At 38.9% G+C, this 16,498-nt stretch overlaps 3 protein-coding genes across 4 annotated transcripts in view; 1 reads left to right on the top strand and 2 right to left on the bottom strand.

The window, feature by feature from the left end:
* Nucleotides 1-408: 408 nt before the first annotated feature.
* On the top strand, nt 409-1,764 carry LOC105452429 (actin-related protein 2/3 complex subunit 5). The gene is made up of 3 exons (XM_011693506.1): nt 409-708; nt 800-872; nt 1,342-1,764. Exons 1-3 carry the CDS (start codon nt 548-550, stop codon nt 1,579-1,581), a joined length of 474 nt encoding a protein of 157 aa, XP_011691808.1. The 5' UTR covers nt 409-547; the 3' UTR covers nt 1,582-1,764.
* LOC105452430 (programmed cell death protein 10) lies at nt 1,731-3,896 on the bottom strand. Its single transcript, XM_011693508.1, has 5 exons — nt 3,577-3,896; nt 3,139-3,316; nt 2,851-2,983; nt 2,611-2,775; nt 1,731-2,493 (listed from the first exon to the last, which is right to left on the bottom strand). The coding sequence occupies exons 1-5, from the start codon at nt 3,646-3,648 to the stop codon at nt 2,409-2,411; spliced, it is 633 nt and encodes a 210-aa protein (XP_011691810.1). The 5' UTR covers nt 3,649-3,896; the 3' UTR covers nt 1,731-2,408.
* Nucleotides 3,897-7,845: 3,949 nt separating this feature from the next.
* The window catches only part of LOC105452427, a 17,318-nt gene continuing 8,665 nt past the window's right edge, over nt 7,846-16,498 (bottom strand). Inside the window, exons 2-3 of one of the 2 annotated variants that reach the window (XM_011693501.1) lie at nt 12,034-12,237; nt 7,846-10,167 (exon numbers count right to left, since the gene is read on the bottom strand). In XM_011693501.1, coding sequence (XP_011691803.1) covers nt 9,812-10,167; nt 12,034-12,237 — 560 coding nt within the window. In that variant the 3' untranslated portion in view covers nt 7,846-9,811. The remainder of the gene's footprint in view (nt 10,168-12,033; nt 12,238-16,498) is intronic. The other variant, XM_011693502.1, reaches the window with a different exon arrangement.

The following is a 16,498-nucleotide window of genomic DNA, read 5'->3' as shown; positions in this document are numbered from 1 at the left end:
TCTTCCGATCTTTCCTTCTTATTATTATCAATTTTGTATTAAAGAATAATTTTACAAAGGAAAGAAACATATATGGACATATTTTGCATATAATTATATATGTAACTTTTTTTCCCGGGAAGCCGTATATAATGTCCATTTCTACCAATGTAGATTAACTTTAATCACGGTTTTATTTACTTTTTATCCTGTTCTAGTTCTTAAAACTAGAAAAAAGATACAAAGTTAAACCTGGATTAAAGTTAATCTAACGTTGGTAGAAGACATAATAAGACATAATTTAAGAAAGGCTGCGCAACGAAATTGACAATCATTAAGCATTTGAGAATCCCGGTACATACAGAAGGTACCGGTCGGTACATGAAAACCAAGTATAATATGAAAGGCTCATGCGCCCCATGCGGACGAGCCGATTAACGCCAATATGGCGCGGCCCGATGCGCGCAGCCCGCTCCCGAAGTCGTTGGTTCCGACCGTGGGCGAGACTGTCGCTGCTCGATAAGCCGGGCGTGAACGCGCAGGAAACGGCCAAGCACGAGAGTCCGAGATGTCGAGGAACGACGGCAGGAAGGACACCTCGGCGTCCGCGTTCCGCAAGATCGACGTGGACCAGTACAGCGACAACAATTTCAAAGAGGAGGACGCGGACGGCGGCGTAGGTGCGCCCACCGGTCCGGACGAGAACGAGATTTTGACACTTCTTAGCCAATATCCTTTTTTTCTGCTCCAGCGCTCCGTAGAGCCTTTACTTTTTCAGCGAAATTTCGTCGTGCGATTTTTCCTTAACGCCGTTCATCAAGGGTAAGAACGCGGAGGCGCTAATATCGGTGTTAAAATCCGCGCCGTTGGAGTGCAAAAATCAGCAAGTGAAGGTAACCTCAAAATACGGTGATTCACCTCTTGTCGCACTATCGCGAAGGGATTTGTTAAATACGGAGTGACGTCATGGATATGAAAGATGTTTAAACGATTTGCCGAAAGTAGTCGATATTCTAGAGTAAATGGATTTAAATTTTACGACTGAGAATTTAGCGTATTTTATCGAGGTTCATAATCGACGTTGTATCATTTCATGAAAATTGCTTCGCAATTTATCTGTTTTTTATATTTATCTTATGATTATGATGACGTACGATTCTAGGAAGACTATTTGCAGTTATGAGTTTTAAAAAAAATTATGTATAAATGATGGAAAAATACTTTACGTAAAATTTAATTGGTTCGGCATGTTCCAAACGTCATTTCGTTTGGGATTACGTGTATTTTACTGTTGGATATTAATGGAAATATAAATTTCCATATACGCAGATATATAAAAAACACACTTCTTCCTGTTTGCAGGACAGTGCACGGAACTTGACACAGAAGGTGCTCCTAAGTATAAAATCGAATCAAATGGACGATTGCTTAGCGCAACTAGATCGTGACCTAGTAGATGTTCTAATGAAATATATTTACCGAGGTTTTGAAATCCCAACGGAGGGTAGCAGTAGTCACTTGTTACTTTGGCATGAAAAGGTATTTAATGTAAGCGGTGTCGGCTGCATCGTTCGTGTATTCGCCGACAGTAAGCGGGCTTGAAGTTTTGTAAATTTCGCAGTAACACGTTCATTATGATAATTACCATTAATTCTTACTGTTATGTCATCGTCATTGTTAGTGCGATGAGGATGTAGATAGGCAAGCCATTCACAATTTTCCATATGGGAAATACAACAAATTTGTGTACATTTGTTATCAATAAAGTAATTTTTATTTCTTGTACATTTTTCCCTTGTAATTCCTCTCACCGTACTTCCGTCGCTCTACCCTTATTTCATTCTAAAGAGTATAAACAGATGGTTTCATGAAAATTAATTAAATAAGAAAAATACCATTTCCAACTGCATTTTTCGTCGTTTTAAACCTGAATATTATTATAAATAAGTTTCAATGTTAGTCCAGAGTGTTTTATTAAAATTTTATACTCTTTAGAGTTCCGAGAGGATAAAAGGAAATATACACGATATATTATTTTCATATAACAACAAGATCGTTTTTTTTTATCTGAACATTTCTTGTATACGCTACTATTGACCATTACAATAAGAATTGACGATTAATATGATGCTTGAATTGGCACAAAATAAAATTAGTATAAATATATAATTTGTGGAATAATATACCCCAACATCTTTATTATTTTATATATCTATATATATCTATATATATAACAAAAACTATAGTGCAACCGATTAACGGCAACATAATGATATTAAATCCTCTATACCGGATATTTAGATTTCTATCATTGCTTGTATAATAGAATATATGTGAGATTAGAATGTTATGCAGATTGTAATATTTACGGTTTAGCTGACTCTCGGTGTATTATCACATACAACACTGGAAATTTATTGTGAAAGTGTTTACTCACATTTGTCCTTTACTGTGAGCATAATCATATTTGTTTGATGTATCAGGTACAGTGCACTCACAAATACTGCGTTTGCTCTGTAAGAAGTATATATTTCATTAGTCAATAATACAAATGAGATATATCTTTAATTTTTGACCGCGTTATTAGTTTCGTCTCGATTGGCCATTCCGACGGTCTACGTATGTACTTACTGTCCTTCCTTGAAGTACTCCTTTAACGTGTTGCTGAACCTTTTACTGTATTTCACAAATTCTCTCTTGCGTTGATCTAAGGCCTGTTTGCCAGCTGAACCGGGTATAAATGCAGTAACTTCGTTCACGGCGTCTAAAAGTTTCTTTATTGCGCTCGCAATTTCTCTGAAAGAAAATTATAGTTGATAGAGATGCAAGATATATTCCATATACAAAGATCATAGATATGATTATACAAACTTGATTGTCTCTAAAAAAGTCTTCCTGTCTGTGATCTCATCGGGAATTCTGCTAAGTATTCTCTTCAAAGAGGTCGATTTACGATTCAGTTCTTGAAATGCGTCTTCCGAACGTGCAGAGCGATACTCCACAACTGCAACAAACAGGCAAAATGTATCGGCTTGTCTCAAATCTTATACTAAATGACTCAGATGTCGACAGATTAATCGGATGTAGAGACTAGAGAGTAGAGTGCAACGATGGTTGGCATGGTAATGTGAAAATAATTTCTATACAAGGATATCTTACCATCGTAATCAGAAGCAGCGCCTTGCAACCGCAAGACACTCTCGTTCATATCAAGATTCAGCTCTGCTCTGCGTATTATACCCATAATTAAGTCGTACGTGATCCCAGGGTGCGAACTCTCGGCCTTCGAGAGAGCCGCGCGTAGAGTCTGCGCCGCCATAACATTTTGCCTTTCCAGCTGCAAGAATTCGACATGTATTCAACATATTAACCGACAGAGACATCCTTGACGAAGAAGTCCTTTCTCGAAAATATTGAGCCCAATACGAGATGTAACGTGCACTCCAATTTTTTTCACTTGTCTGTTCATTCTTCTACATTTACCGACAAAGGACTATTCACTACCGATGCAAAACGTTGGAAGACGCGGACGGAAATATTATTTATGGAAAAAGAGACGATTGACGTTCTGGAGGGGGATAGATTCGGATGATTTACCTTGGTTAATATTGGCCTTAATATGACGGGAAGAACCAGTGATGTAACCGGGGTCTCATCGCCCATTGTCATCCTTCACCGTGTATGTGTTGTCGTTCGAGACGTCGAGAATTAAAACGGGTTCGGTCGCGAGTTCGGGGACGAGGCGCAGAGTCGAGCGCTGCTACTGCTTTCGCGGGACGTTCGCGGCGACAGGGTTGTATACACGCGACTGGCACAATCACGGCCCAACCAGCATAACTCCTACCTCTAGGACAGCTGTCACAACTCACAAAGTCACAATAGGCGCTTAGACACGCGGAAACGAGGTTACCCGGCGCTGCCAACATTACCCCCGAACGAGTCGAAAGTCGTCGCGCGGCGCGGCCTCGCGCCGTCATTGGTCACCGCGGCAAATAGGCTCGCTCACAGCCCGTATGTATGATTACTTTTTGTACCTTTCATCCTTCTTTCTCTTCCCGGTGTCTAACGGTGTCTAATCGTCTCGTTTTAACTGCGACTTCGATTATTGACTAATTGACAATTAGGGTAACTATCCCTGTTAATGTGCCTGTCCCTATATTAGTGTGCTTTCATATTTAAATAAGTCATAAAAATAAACTGGTACAATAATAGACAAAGTATTTTTTTTTTATTAAGTTAAAGTATTAACTTAATGAAAAAAAAACTTTTTCTATTTGTACCGCAGTTTATTTTATTTTGAACATTTTTTACAAAGTTTTTTTTTTTATTAAGTTAAAGTATTAACTTAATAAAAAAAAAACTTTTTCTACTTATACCCGTTTATTTTTATGACTTATTTAAATATAAAAGCGCACTAATAGGGATAATTACCGTATATTTCACCGTCAGAATTGTTCAAAATAAAATTTCTAGCTATATTTTTTTATACGTTATAAGCAACTATAGAAATTATTAATTGAGTTAATAAAATAATTAGATACTGCGTGATAATTTTAAATTAATCGGAGTTTAATTAATTGAAATTTAATTAATCAAAGTCATTTTAAATATGGAAAATGTATTGTAACGACGAGGAAGAAATTTACTGGATCTGCATTTTTCGCAACCGCGTCTGTCCGCGATATTTTCCGTACGTCTTTCTCTCATCGAAACGCAAATAACTTCCAATAATTTAAGCTTGTGCCATTTTAAGCGTGGAAAAAACGCGAAAGACGCAAGTTAAGCTGACAGATCCAAATGTTACTTCCGTATCGGTGAAATCTGCGTGACACATAACTCGCGCTCTCGCGAAAGGTCACTTGCACTCGTTCTAAATTAATTCACATTGGCGAAATCCTTTTGCAGCTATGAGGCCACGGATACTTAGAAACGAGACTCTTTTAGTCGATTAGTCGCGCTACTGTTTCTTTAACGAGTATCATTCTGATACTCCTTTTGCTCTATATATCGGTTCCTTTCGCACGATTTCTCTCTCGGACAATTGACAACGAGATTCGTAATGCGAATAATTGCTGACGGAGAAAGAGAAGGTACACTCTCTTTCTGGCAGTTCAATTCTATTTTCCAAATCTCTACACGAAGGTCGCGACTCGAAGGGAAGCAAATGAGATACCTAGATATTTATTTATGCTGTATGAATTTTGAATATCGCAGCTATATCATATTAATTAAACCGACGGTAATCAAATTCCAATTAGTTTCACGTCGGCGATTAATTAATCACTCAACAAAATATTACTTACAACAAAAGTTTCTAGTTAATATAATTCGTCATGTTTATTATATACAATAATCTGATGTTTAATCCATTTTTTCAGATTTCAAATTTTACAAAAAATCAATAATTCTATTTAACTAATAATTCTATCCAATTAATAATTCTATTCAGTTAACAAAACATTGTCGACGTTGTTTGATAAGCTGATCAAAGTTAATATTTTATTTCTCGTATTACGTACGCTCTTCAAATGTTACTGATTGATTATTGGCGAGAAAAATTTTCATCTCTAAAAATTTTCTATTCTGCAGCCAATCAGAAAATTTCGTCGCCAAATGAATTAATAATTTAAATTACTCTAACAATTATTAGTTGGTCATGATCTTTTTAGTCCCAATGCGATGCGGACAAGAATCGCGATGCGAAGGTACGCGAGGCACGTTCAATCAAGCAAATTAAATAGAGATAAAAAGAAGCCGAGCTGATACCAGCGCGATATGATAAAGCATGTGATAAGAATGCGACTGAAAATTCTGTAAGCATCTAATTCGCGTTTTCATTCGTTCAATGCACGAATTTGCTTGCTGTAATCGTCAACTATGTATACTCTGCATGCGAATTCAATTAGTTACGCTACGATAGACATTTGTATAGATGCGGACGTAGATTATCTTATTTTTATAATTTTGCGCACGCATTGCGCTCAGGGAGAACGTATGCGACAGTATAAGGTAATTGCTTCGAATTTTCAGGGCATTTCGCGCCGCCTCGGCGCCAACTTCACTACGTTGACCGAGCGCGCGCGCCATCTGGCACCGACGCGACGCGACTTCACGCGACGCAACGCTGCCGCCGCCATGTTACAATTCGAGTCTCACGGGCGCGCAACGCTACCGGTGCGATCGCGTAAGTTTTGTCCGTTTTGTCGCAGCTCCGAGTCGAGTTTCGGCGGCGTGGAAATGCCGACACGCGTGCGGACGCCGCGAGGTGAGTTGTCGCGAGAGGCGAAGAAATCGAGTCGAAAGTTTCCGCGGAAATCGCGACGCGCTCCGTTCGGCGCGAGAAACCGCGATTCGCCGGGTCGCACTGCACGCTTCAGGACGCGCGTTCGCGTCGCGACGATTCGGGACGAGGAAGGAGAGAGGCTACTTGTGGACATCGGATGCAGAATCCACGACGACGAATCCAACAACCGCCGTTGGATATCAACCAGCACTGGACTGGACGCCGAAAATCCTGTTTGCAGCGACGAGCGACGAAAGGTATGTGGGTGCGAAATGTTAATGGTCAATATTTTTCCTGCCCGGCGAAAAGATTTTGCTGTAAATGAAAAAAGCAGCGACACATTTGTGAGAATAATTTTTATAATATTCGACAAACGGAATTTTAAAGTTAAATAAAATTGTTTAGCAACATAAAATAATCTTGTACGTATAGTTGTCAATTTTTTATTTTTAAGAATTTTGTCAGATATATATATATATAATAAAAAATTTTCTAGTTAGAAAATAACACAGTAAAGGCTTTCGCAAAATTAATTAATTAATTAGAATATTTTTTAATTAAATAGAATTGCGCAAGGAATCAATATTACTGAAAACGAATTTTGTACTGCATATAAATGATCGTAAGTAACGCAGTCGCCTTTTACGTGAGGAAAGAAATTTTATTGGTAACGCATAGGGACGTCCAAATATATATAAACAGCGTGTATAAAAGTATAAAAAATAAATATTAACGGCGCACACGCGCGCCGTTATTTCGTGAGTCTTATGGATGTAACGAGTCGAGGTCGCGACGCGATGTCGACCACGCTATCGGGAATGCATTTGCGAGCACAGTTAAGTGTACAGGCTACGATAGTAACAGTAATAATATAATTTTAACAGTAGCAACAGGGAAAATATAGGCGAATTGTTCACTTTGAAAAAGATAACACGCTGCTGAGACCGCTTTTACGATCTACTTGTATTATCCTATTCAGTTGTTGTTACGTGTGAGAATCACAGTATTTATAAACTTCTTGTTTACAACCTTCCGACGTATTTATTAAAAACATGCGAACTGTAGGAAAGGCGATTTCCTCGGATTTAATTGCAGATCGCAGGTCGAGATTGTATTATTGCGAAGTATTACTTCTAATTTTTTTTTTAGGGTAGGGGGCACGTAGCACACTTTCTCCAAAGCAGTCGGATTCAATCCGTAATAGCCGTGATAATCGTGATTAGTTACTCCGCTAATCGTATAATTGACGTTGCATCAAAGTTATACTAATTCGCTATTGATTAATTAAAAGAATTCTAACACACACCTCTCTCACACATACATATACTTATATTTACTAACTGTATCCCGTGAAAGTTCTCTACGTTCGAAAGACTAAACTGGAAGATCTGTAGCAGATATTGCATATTGTTTAGAATTTACCGTTTACTCGCTGAATTAGGCCTCATTCTATTTTCAAGGTGATATAAACGGTGATATTTCGATTTTTATACATGTATATATTATTGCAGTTTTGTAAATGCAAAACTCACTACGACAGTCGCTCTCTACTGATCCTGAGAAAAAGTTTCTATTTTTTTTTCTTTTTTTTCCTTTTTATTATAAGCATAATGGAATATTATCTTGTCTATACAACGAACTCCGTCGTCGGAACGAGATTTCGTTACACGCGTCTGTTAGTCGCGTTTATCTCGATATCATACTGGCGTAAACGTGACACGATCAATTTGACTTGAATTCAAATTCTCTTCTAGTTCCCCGGAGGATTTACATGGCACATTCGATCGGGTTTCGTTTCGCCGAGGATTCGTTATAAATGGAATCACGCCGATACTCACGCCGACGTTTCGCGTGCTGCTGAATCCGATTTCGCGCCAGAAGCGTGTTTTCTGACGACGAGGAGTCGCGCGACAGCTCCGTCCGTGAATACGATGTTAATTAACGTGTAATTGATCTTCCCCGCGGTTCTCGCGCTGCTCACGCGAGGATCTCTCTCTCTCTCTCTCTCTCTCTCTGTCTCTGTCTTTGTTCTTATCGCTTAAATTGCACTCGCGTTGTAGTTGCTCCGCGGCAAACACTCGCTCTCTATTATCTTAAATTATTTTCGCGGCCTCGTTCGCGGGGAGACACTTCTCATGGCAGTCGATTTGTAATCTACACTAATCGTCCTTAATTGACGGAGTCGATAGGCGATTGGAGCCAATCGCATGCGATGATATCACGTGTAAAGTTCTCTTAATTCTCTTAATATGTAATGCCACATCTCACACGAATTCGCCAATGACGATATCATCGAGTGTGACGAGGAATAAAACGGAAATTTCTCAAAGTCATTGTGTATGTGTGTGCGCGCGCACGTGTATGTGTGTACATAGTAGATTTATCGATGCTTATCTTTTTACAGACGCAATATTTCTAAAGTATACAATAAAAAAGAAACTTCGATTACTGTGGTTAACTGTTCCGTCTCGGAATGGCAGTGATTGACTCTGAATCGTGTTTTTATTCCGTTTACATATATATTCTGAAACGTGTCTTCACACGGTCTGCCATTAATTTCGCCTATCAACTACATCCCTTTAACATCACACGTACAAAACGATTAACGTTTCCACAAACGCATTGATGATTAAATCATCGCCGTGTACAATTCGATTCGCTACTTTCTGCAGGCCGATAAAATTAATTATTGCTTTGCAATTAAACAACGTGTTTTCAAGTTCATATTATTCATCAGTTCAAGGAATTCACAAATGTATTTTCTTTTAAGAACTATTCCCTACTTTTCAACTTTTTATAACATGTCTCGGACAATATTCGAGTTGTCGACTTTTCTCACACACACGCACGCACACACATCACACTGCACACATATATTATCTAAGTGTCGTCACAATATATTACCGTTGTAATAAATTTCTCCACACAAATATTGACTTAGATCTTTTTAGTATCGTTTGTCATCGTTCTTTCCTCGATCGTTGTTTCCAGGAAAATGTTGATAATAATTTCTTCTGGTCGTAGAATCTTACGTAAAATCGTGAAAAATTGACTGAATTTCCCGGAAAAACATAAAAAAAATTCTATCTAAAATTATATCGACATAATTTTCCCTGTCATCATGATCTTTCTTGAGATCAACGTGTACGATGACGAGATTTCTCGTATACAATTGCTTCTCAGAATTCGGTGTATCCCGTCACCTTTCAGTGGAAATACAAAAAACGGCTTGTTTGATTCGGAATGACATCGATGCCTTGACTAATGCTCGTCATCATTGCCATTGGCATCGAGTGAGTTAATTCCTCAGCTATAACGAAGACACATATAGGTATATAATCACTTCTGTCATTATACTTGTACGATTGCGACGACGGCGTCTAGAACAGCCGGGCTTCTTTCTCGTGCGGTCCTCTTCAACGTCGAACTTGTCGGCAAGTTTAATGAAGGGTTCGCGAGATCGCTTCTCCGCGATCGATTGCCAATCGTCATCACTGTCGAGTCGGGCACGGTGATCCTCGTCAGGAGGATGAGCCTTTCCAAGGTCTCCTACGCTGGCGCCTGCACCATCGGCCTGTGGATCGGCACCGAAATCACGTAGATGTCCAGCTTCTCGCCAGACGTCTTGTCGACGATCTCGCCGTAGTTGACGGAATCGTAAGAAGGCGGGGCGAACAGGTGATAAGGCGGCGGCGGGGTCTCCGTGACACCGGTTGTGTTTATCGTCTCGGCGCGTTGCGCGTAGGGCACTGCCAGAGGTCGACCGCCCCGTCGGCAGCACCACTCGGAGCAGCTGACGATGAGGAAAAACGCCACCAGGCCGCCAAACGAGCCGATGTACCAGACTATCGACCACGGGTCCAGTGGGTTCTGCAGGTCGCCGTTGACTACAACAAAATGGGGACCTATGAGCGAGGAGCTCGTTAATAATGAAATTGTTAGACAATGTCTTGATTACTACGCTCATGCGTCATGCGTCTAAAAGTCACGGGGATGCAGTCAGAATTCATTGGCATTCGTGTAACGGGTATCATAAAAATGATATATTTATGCGAGAATTAAAAGACAAAAATTGAGAAACTCTCTCTACACGTGAATATTCGAGGATTTAAAGATTATTGAAACGCTTAGAGGAACAGAAATTTTACGATGGAATCGCGAGAAGATATTTTTGACATAATGTTCGGGTGAAATCAAAGCGGCAAGAAATATATTTGAGTTGCGAAAGATGTAAACAACCGCTTTTTCACTTGCGATTCACGTTACTCTTTCGTTGTCTGCTTTAAGATGCCATTCCTCGATAGAAATACGAGACGATGAGCGTCGCATCTAAAATTAGCTTGATGTTTCGTTCTGCTAAAATATTGGTGGAACATCAAGAATAATATTATCTATTTTTCCAATTTACATATTAGATTTGCAAATATTGTTTGCCATATGTGCAGCGTGTTTTTGCTACTCTATATGCATCGAAGAAACCGATAGGTAGGAATTATATAAAAAGTTGATTTCATGTTTTGAGCGACAGAATCAGATGCATATTTTGCATTCTCGATATTCTTGGCTATCTTGTGACATGAATGTCCCGTGGAAAGTTTTGTAATAATATAACATAATATAATATAATATAACTACATCCTTTTTAGCGATCGATGACGCGCGATAATCTAATCGGTGTATGCGCGAAACGCATCCTCTCGATTGCTATTAATGCATGATGTGTTACAATGCGAACTCAGAAAAGTGATGCAAATGAATGATGGAAGTGCTACAGATTTGCATAAATCCTTGGCGCGTGCGGAATGAATTGTTCTCTGCAGGTATGTGATTTTAACGGGATGCGCGCGAACATGAGAGTTCATTTCAAATCTCGTTTTATCACCTTATCCAACTAAGAAATATATAAGATCGATTATAGTATAATACAACTGCAATAGCACACACGCCATTTTTATTTATGAATTTAATATTACTATAATATTTAATATAATTATAATATTACTATTTTGAATATTATTGCCGTGATCATAGTCACTTTACTATTATCTTAATCAATCTATAGTTAACGTGACATGGCTATAAACGTTCGAAAAATGATAAGATTTTCTCTTATTCTTTATATCTTTTATTATTATTACATTATCAATTCAGTTTCGCCAAAATTACTACATTACCAAATCAGTTTCAACTACCAAACATTTTATCTTACTGACATTTTGTAGTTCCGATTAATGAAATCATATCCCTCGATGTCGTTCGTACGGAGAATTAAATTAGCGCCGAGTTCGTAAAAACGAAATGTTATGTCGCGCTTCACGGCAGATAAACTTGGATTTGACAATTTGTCACAGGGAAATATTACAGAGGTCAGGAATGCAGCGCGATACTGACGGAGCAAAGTAACATTTTGCAGTGATAATTTTCGTTATCGCCGACGTGCGTAAATATATTCAGCGAAACACCCGCCGAAGGTCGCGACTCGAATGAGTAATTATGCTGTTCTTTTAGTGATTTTTAACCTTCGCGCAAGCTTGATATTAAATGCAAAAATACAGAACGGATATGAAAAGGAATATATCGGTTTTTTTTTATGCGTTCGGCATCGAAATATGTATCGAAAATATTACATTCGAAACGAGACGCACGTAAGCGTGATCTCGAATTGCGCCGGGAAATACGCGATGATCTGTGGCGTGACACGGCGGATGGCGCGCGATACTATTGCTATGAAGTCACTCTCGTGCACTAGTAAACATGATTCATGTTCTTACCGCTCTCTTCCGTGTCCCTTTCTTTCTCCGCGCTCTCCTCCTTCCCCTCGAATGCAATCACGTAGACCGTCCCGCCGTCGGCGTCGGCGTCGTCGTCGTTGGATTTTGAGTCGACCGAGTGACGATTGTCGTTCGTGCCGTGAGTCGCTTTATTGCTCTCCATTCGCCTCTCAGCACCGAGGCTGTAACTCGACACCGCGTGAGCTACGACAAATTGCGATCACTTAATTAATTGCACTTAACTTTATGCGCATAAATGCATATGTTAGTCTTTCTCAATTAACCTTTTTTCGTTTTTTATTATACAAATACTTATATTTATTAATGCACTTAATTATATGTATATAATTATATCGCTATTTTCACTACTTGATTTAGATCTAGAACGTCTAGAAATAATTATTGTGTCAAGTAATGCGGAAATAGTAATATGATTCTACATGCAATTAGATACATTAAAAAATATATTTGTAATAATTATATTTTAATGAGTTAAAATATGATTATTACAATCCGAGATATTAAAACATTAACATTTTATTTAAATTACGAATCTATTAATGATTACCTCCTTTCTTTATCTCTTTCTTTCCTTATACATGGAAAGAACAATTTTGTTGAAAGGTCTAAAAATTTTGTTAAAAACAGATCTGAAAATAATTTTTTATTGAATCATCAAAATAATTTATTGGAATGTTAAACCTGATAAGTATTGCTATAAAACGTTTTGATATTTTAGAAATCATTTTGACTTTCATACAAAATAATTTTGATTATTGAACAAAAATTATTTTCAGATCTGGATTCAGCAAAATTGTTCTTTGATTCTTTCCGTGTAGTTTCTTTTTCTTCTTCTTTTTACAAGAAATTTTCGAGTGTCAAAACGCGGTACAGGTATTTACCATTATCTAGCACACCGCATTTCCAAGTAAGATGCAACCGCGCGTATATTATTATGTCGTGCAAAATCTCAGGGTTAAAGATGCTAACACCGAACAAACAACTCCGCCTGTCGCTCGTTAACCTGCATCGAGGTACTTCACGTGCCGTTTGTTACGAGGCGTAGGCCGTGAAGTCGATGCCACGTCGAAGACGATGCACGACGCCGTCGACGGCGGCGGCTTCGATTGCGTCGCCGCGGTCGCCGCCGGCGCCAGTCTTGCTCCGTCTTGTTAGCGAATGCGTATCTTTTATCGCGGAATGCGAATGATAGCGGGAGAAACTGACTCGCGAGGAAACAGACGTACCTTGGTAATTAACGAGTCACCCGCCGATGTCGAGCGCTGCCTATATATTGCTCGAAAAGCAGTTGTCTCGGAGTAACGAACATTACGTTGGCGATTTTGCAGACACGAGAACTTCCTCCCCAGCAAGTTACCTTAAATGTCAGCCCGAGAGACGTACAGTTTGATGATCGAACAAATCCAATTGGTATAATAAAGATCTTCAATCTCCAAGCAATCTCCCAAATGGTCCCTCCTCTTAAGTAACGAGATTAGTACGGCTAGCATGTTCGAGAGCTATTTCTGCCTATCGCGGGATTAATAGTTAACTTCGCTCGGCAAGTTAAATCCATTCTTGGGGAGTCATGGTAGTATTAACTATCGTGAAGTAGTTTCAATTATGAACGGCCCGAAAGAGAAGTTTCGCGAGCTTATAAAAGTCGACGATTGCGCGTTACAAACATTAAACTTTTATCCTATGTATAACAGCACTCTCTTTGACATACAAGAAAGTAAACTGTGAATTAAAAAAAAATGATTTAATGAAGCCTTAATAATTTCAGTAACTTGATATTTATGTCAATGGTCAAATATTTTTGTTACCGTTGTCTCTAAATAAATAAATAAATAAAACAGTTTTTCCTCGTTTTTCTTTTGAATCATACATGTGACGAACATTTTATCGCCGCTCTGTGCTATTTTTAGCTCATTGTTAGGCGTTGCAAAGTGGTGAAGCGTAAAATCGATCGAAGCTCGGGCTTTCCTTTTTAAAGAGAAAGAGGAAGAAAAAGAGAGAGGAGAGAAAGATAGAATGCCGATATTGTTACAATTTCTTAAAGCGAGGCGTGGCTGATGTGCCTTTCAGTTCTTCCAGAATCTCATGTCTCTATCCTGACACGATTATCCGCTACTTAGAAACATCGTTGCCCGACCAGGTTTCGCTTCGCTTTATGGACAAAGTTACCTACACGTAAGAACGTGTAACGAACCGCGGTTACAATTAGGGTTGCTTTCGCGCTACGTGCAAATCCAATTTAATGCACTATAATTCGCTATAATTTTCTAATAGACTATGAATATTTTAGCAGCTTGGAGACACGTGATAATTTTATTATACCGAAATTGGAACCTCATTAAAACTAGTATATCAAGTTTATTAGCCATTCATGATTGAAAGAATAAAAAATATCCCATTTTAAATAATTCTTTTCATTAATATAACATATTGGATGTATTAAGAGATAGCGCATTAAATGAAAATTTTACAGTTTTGGTTAACGCTTCTCAGATAGAATTCATCTTTTACATTTACATAAAATTTGACACAGATATTTTCAAAGGCATGGGAGATTATTGATTTATGATGCTGGCAGAGATGATTCTGTGTAAACATGATCGTTTTCCGTCTGATCTGTTGATCCGTAGTCGTCATCGAAGGTCGTGTGTAATTAAAGACGAAGTCACGAAAGAGAGCGAGAAGGATGCAATCGTGACACCGGCCGTACATGTGTGTACAAAGCGATACCCATTATTTCTCGCTAGCACGGAATCTGAGTCGCGGAGTCCACGTTTCCCAGATCACGTACGCTTTTCCGTTAAAGAGAAACGATTACGAAAACGGATTTCTACCGGTTGGTTGAGACACAGTAGGCAATTTAAATCGCGACAGATGAAAATCTCACGATTTTTATAGGGCGCGTGCGGCTGACGTAATGCGCTGGCAATAAGAGCTTATACATATATGAAAGATCCCGAATACTGTCTTTGTTGGCGGTTCACAATCGTCAAGGCGTCGCACGCGCATATGGCAAACGGTATCATTAGCGTCGTTACGATATTATGCGACGGGCGTTGCGTTTACGTAACGGTTCTCTCTCTCTCCCTCTGCCAGTCGCGATTGCGAGTCACGTTCTAAGCGATCGATGTTTCAAATGTTCGAACGCAGTCGGCTACGCCCAAAATGTAAATCTTTCGCCTATGACCAATGACCGGTTGAAGCTCGCAAGGTTACGCGTTACGTATGAACATTTATGACGTGAAGTTATATTCTGGGCACAGACGTTCACTTTGGTCACATCACATACGCTGGAACTCGATCTGTACGTCGGTAGTATCGTCTTTGTCTGCTGAGAGACCGACAATCGCATGATCTTTATCCGCTAATTTCACCGTGATATATACGAAATGCAGCCCGTCCCAAGAAAGACACGCAATCGAAAAGAGACGCTGCGATATCGTTACTTATGTCTGACAAAGTACTTGAAGCTCGTTAACTGCATTTCTGTGTGTATGCTTCTTGTTTTGTTCTTGGCGTCTACACTCTAAATGGAGTTCAAGACCGGTTTCTCACTTAATTGTGCTTATCCTTGAAAATGTCCATCACTAAATGTATATGAAAGATTTTATTTTAGCTAAGACAATATAATGAATTGATATTTCATGTATATATATATATATATATATATATATGACGCTAATGATACCGTTTGCCATATATATAAAATAGAGATAGAGAAAGAGGAAGAGAATAATCACTATAAGCGTCACGTGTTGACATTGCTGCGACATATTTATTCAATTTATTGTATCATTGTTAAGAAGCATCGTATACACTTCACGTCGCTTCGCACTGATAAACTCTTCACGCAAACTTTTGAACTTTGCAACGGAAGTCTGCTTAAAGTCTTCGTTCGAGCATCTCCTCCGTGAAAACGACTCCTTCTGTCGCGCGGATGTTGTTTGTAAAGTTTTACCTGACGCAAGTAGTATACATCGTGGTTACGGAGACATCGGGTTGATCGAAATATTTGCGAAACTCCAGGCAGCAACGAAAATCGAGATAAATCGTCGACGGTAGCAACGAGTAATATTTCATGATTTCTTCCGGATAAGTCTCGCGAAGATTATAGGTATCAAGCATGATAAGAAAAAAAGAACGTTTTACATTGCGGTTTTATTAACTTAAGCGTAAATCACGTATCTTGAGGTATCGCAGAAATTTATTTTCTGTTTAATGATATTATTTATAAGTATCTCCGATTAATTTTTTGCTTCTTTTAAGATTAGGTTCAATCAATATGTGTATGTGTATCTGTGTGCGTATCTGTATATATGTGTATGGTTGACATCCAAATGTTACGTAAATTCGAAGGGTATTAGGCAGAATTCTGAGGGAAATGACATTAATTTATGTTCAGCTCTCTCTCTCTCTCTCTCTCTCTCTCTCTCTCTCTCTCTCTCTC

This window comes from Wasmannia auropunctata, unplaced genomic scaffold (assembly GCF_000956235.1).
Source record: "Wasmannia auropunctata unplaced genomic scaffold, wasmannia.A_1.0 LD336031.1, whole genome shotgun sequence".
NCBI lineage: Eukaryota > Metazoa > Arthropoda > Insecta > Hymenoptera > Formicidae > Wasmannia > Wasmannia auropunctata.
The sequence above is the reverse complement of the archived record's forward strand: the minus strand, read 5'-3'. Positions and strand labels throughout refer to the sequence as shown.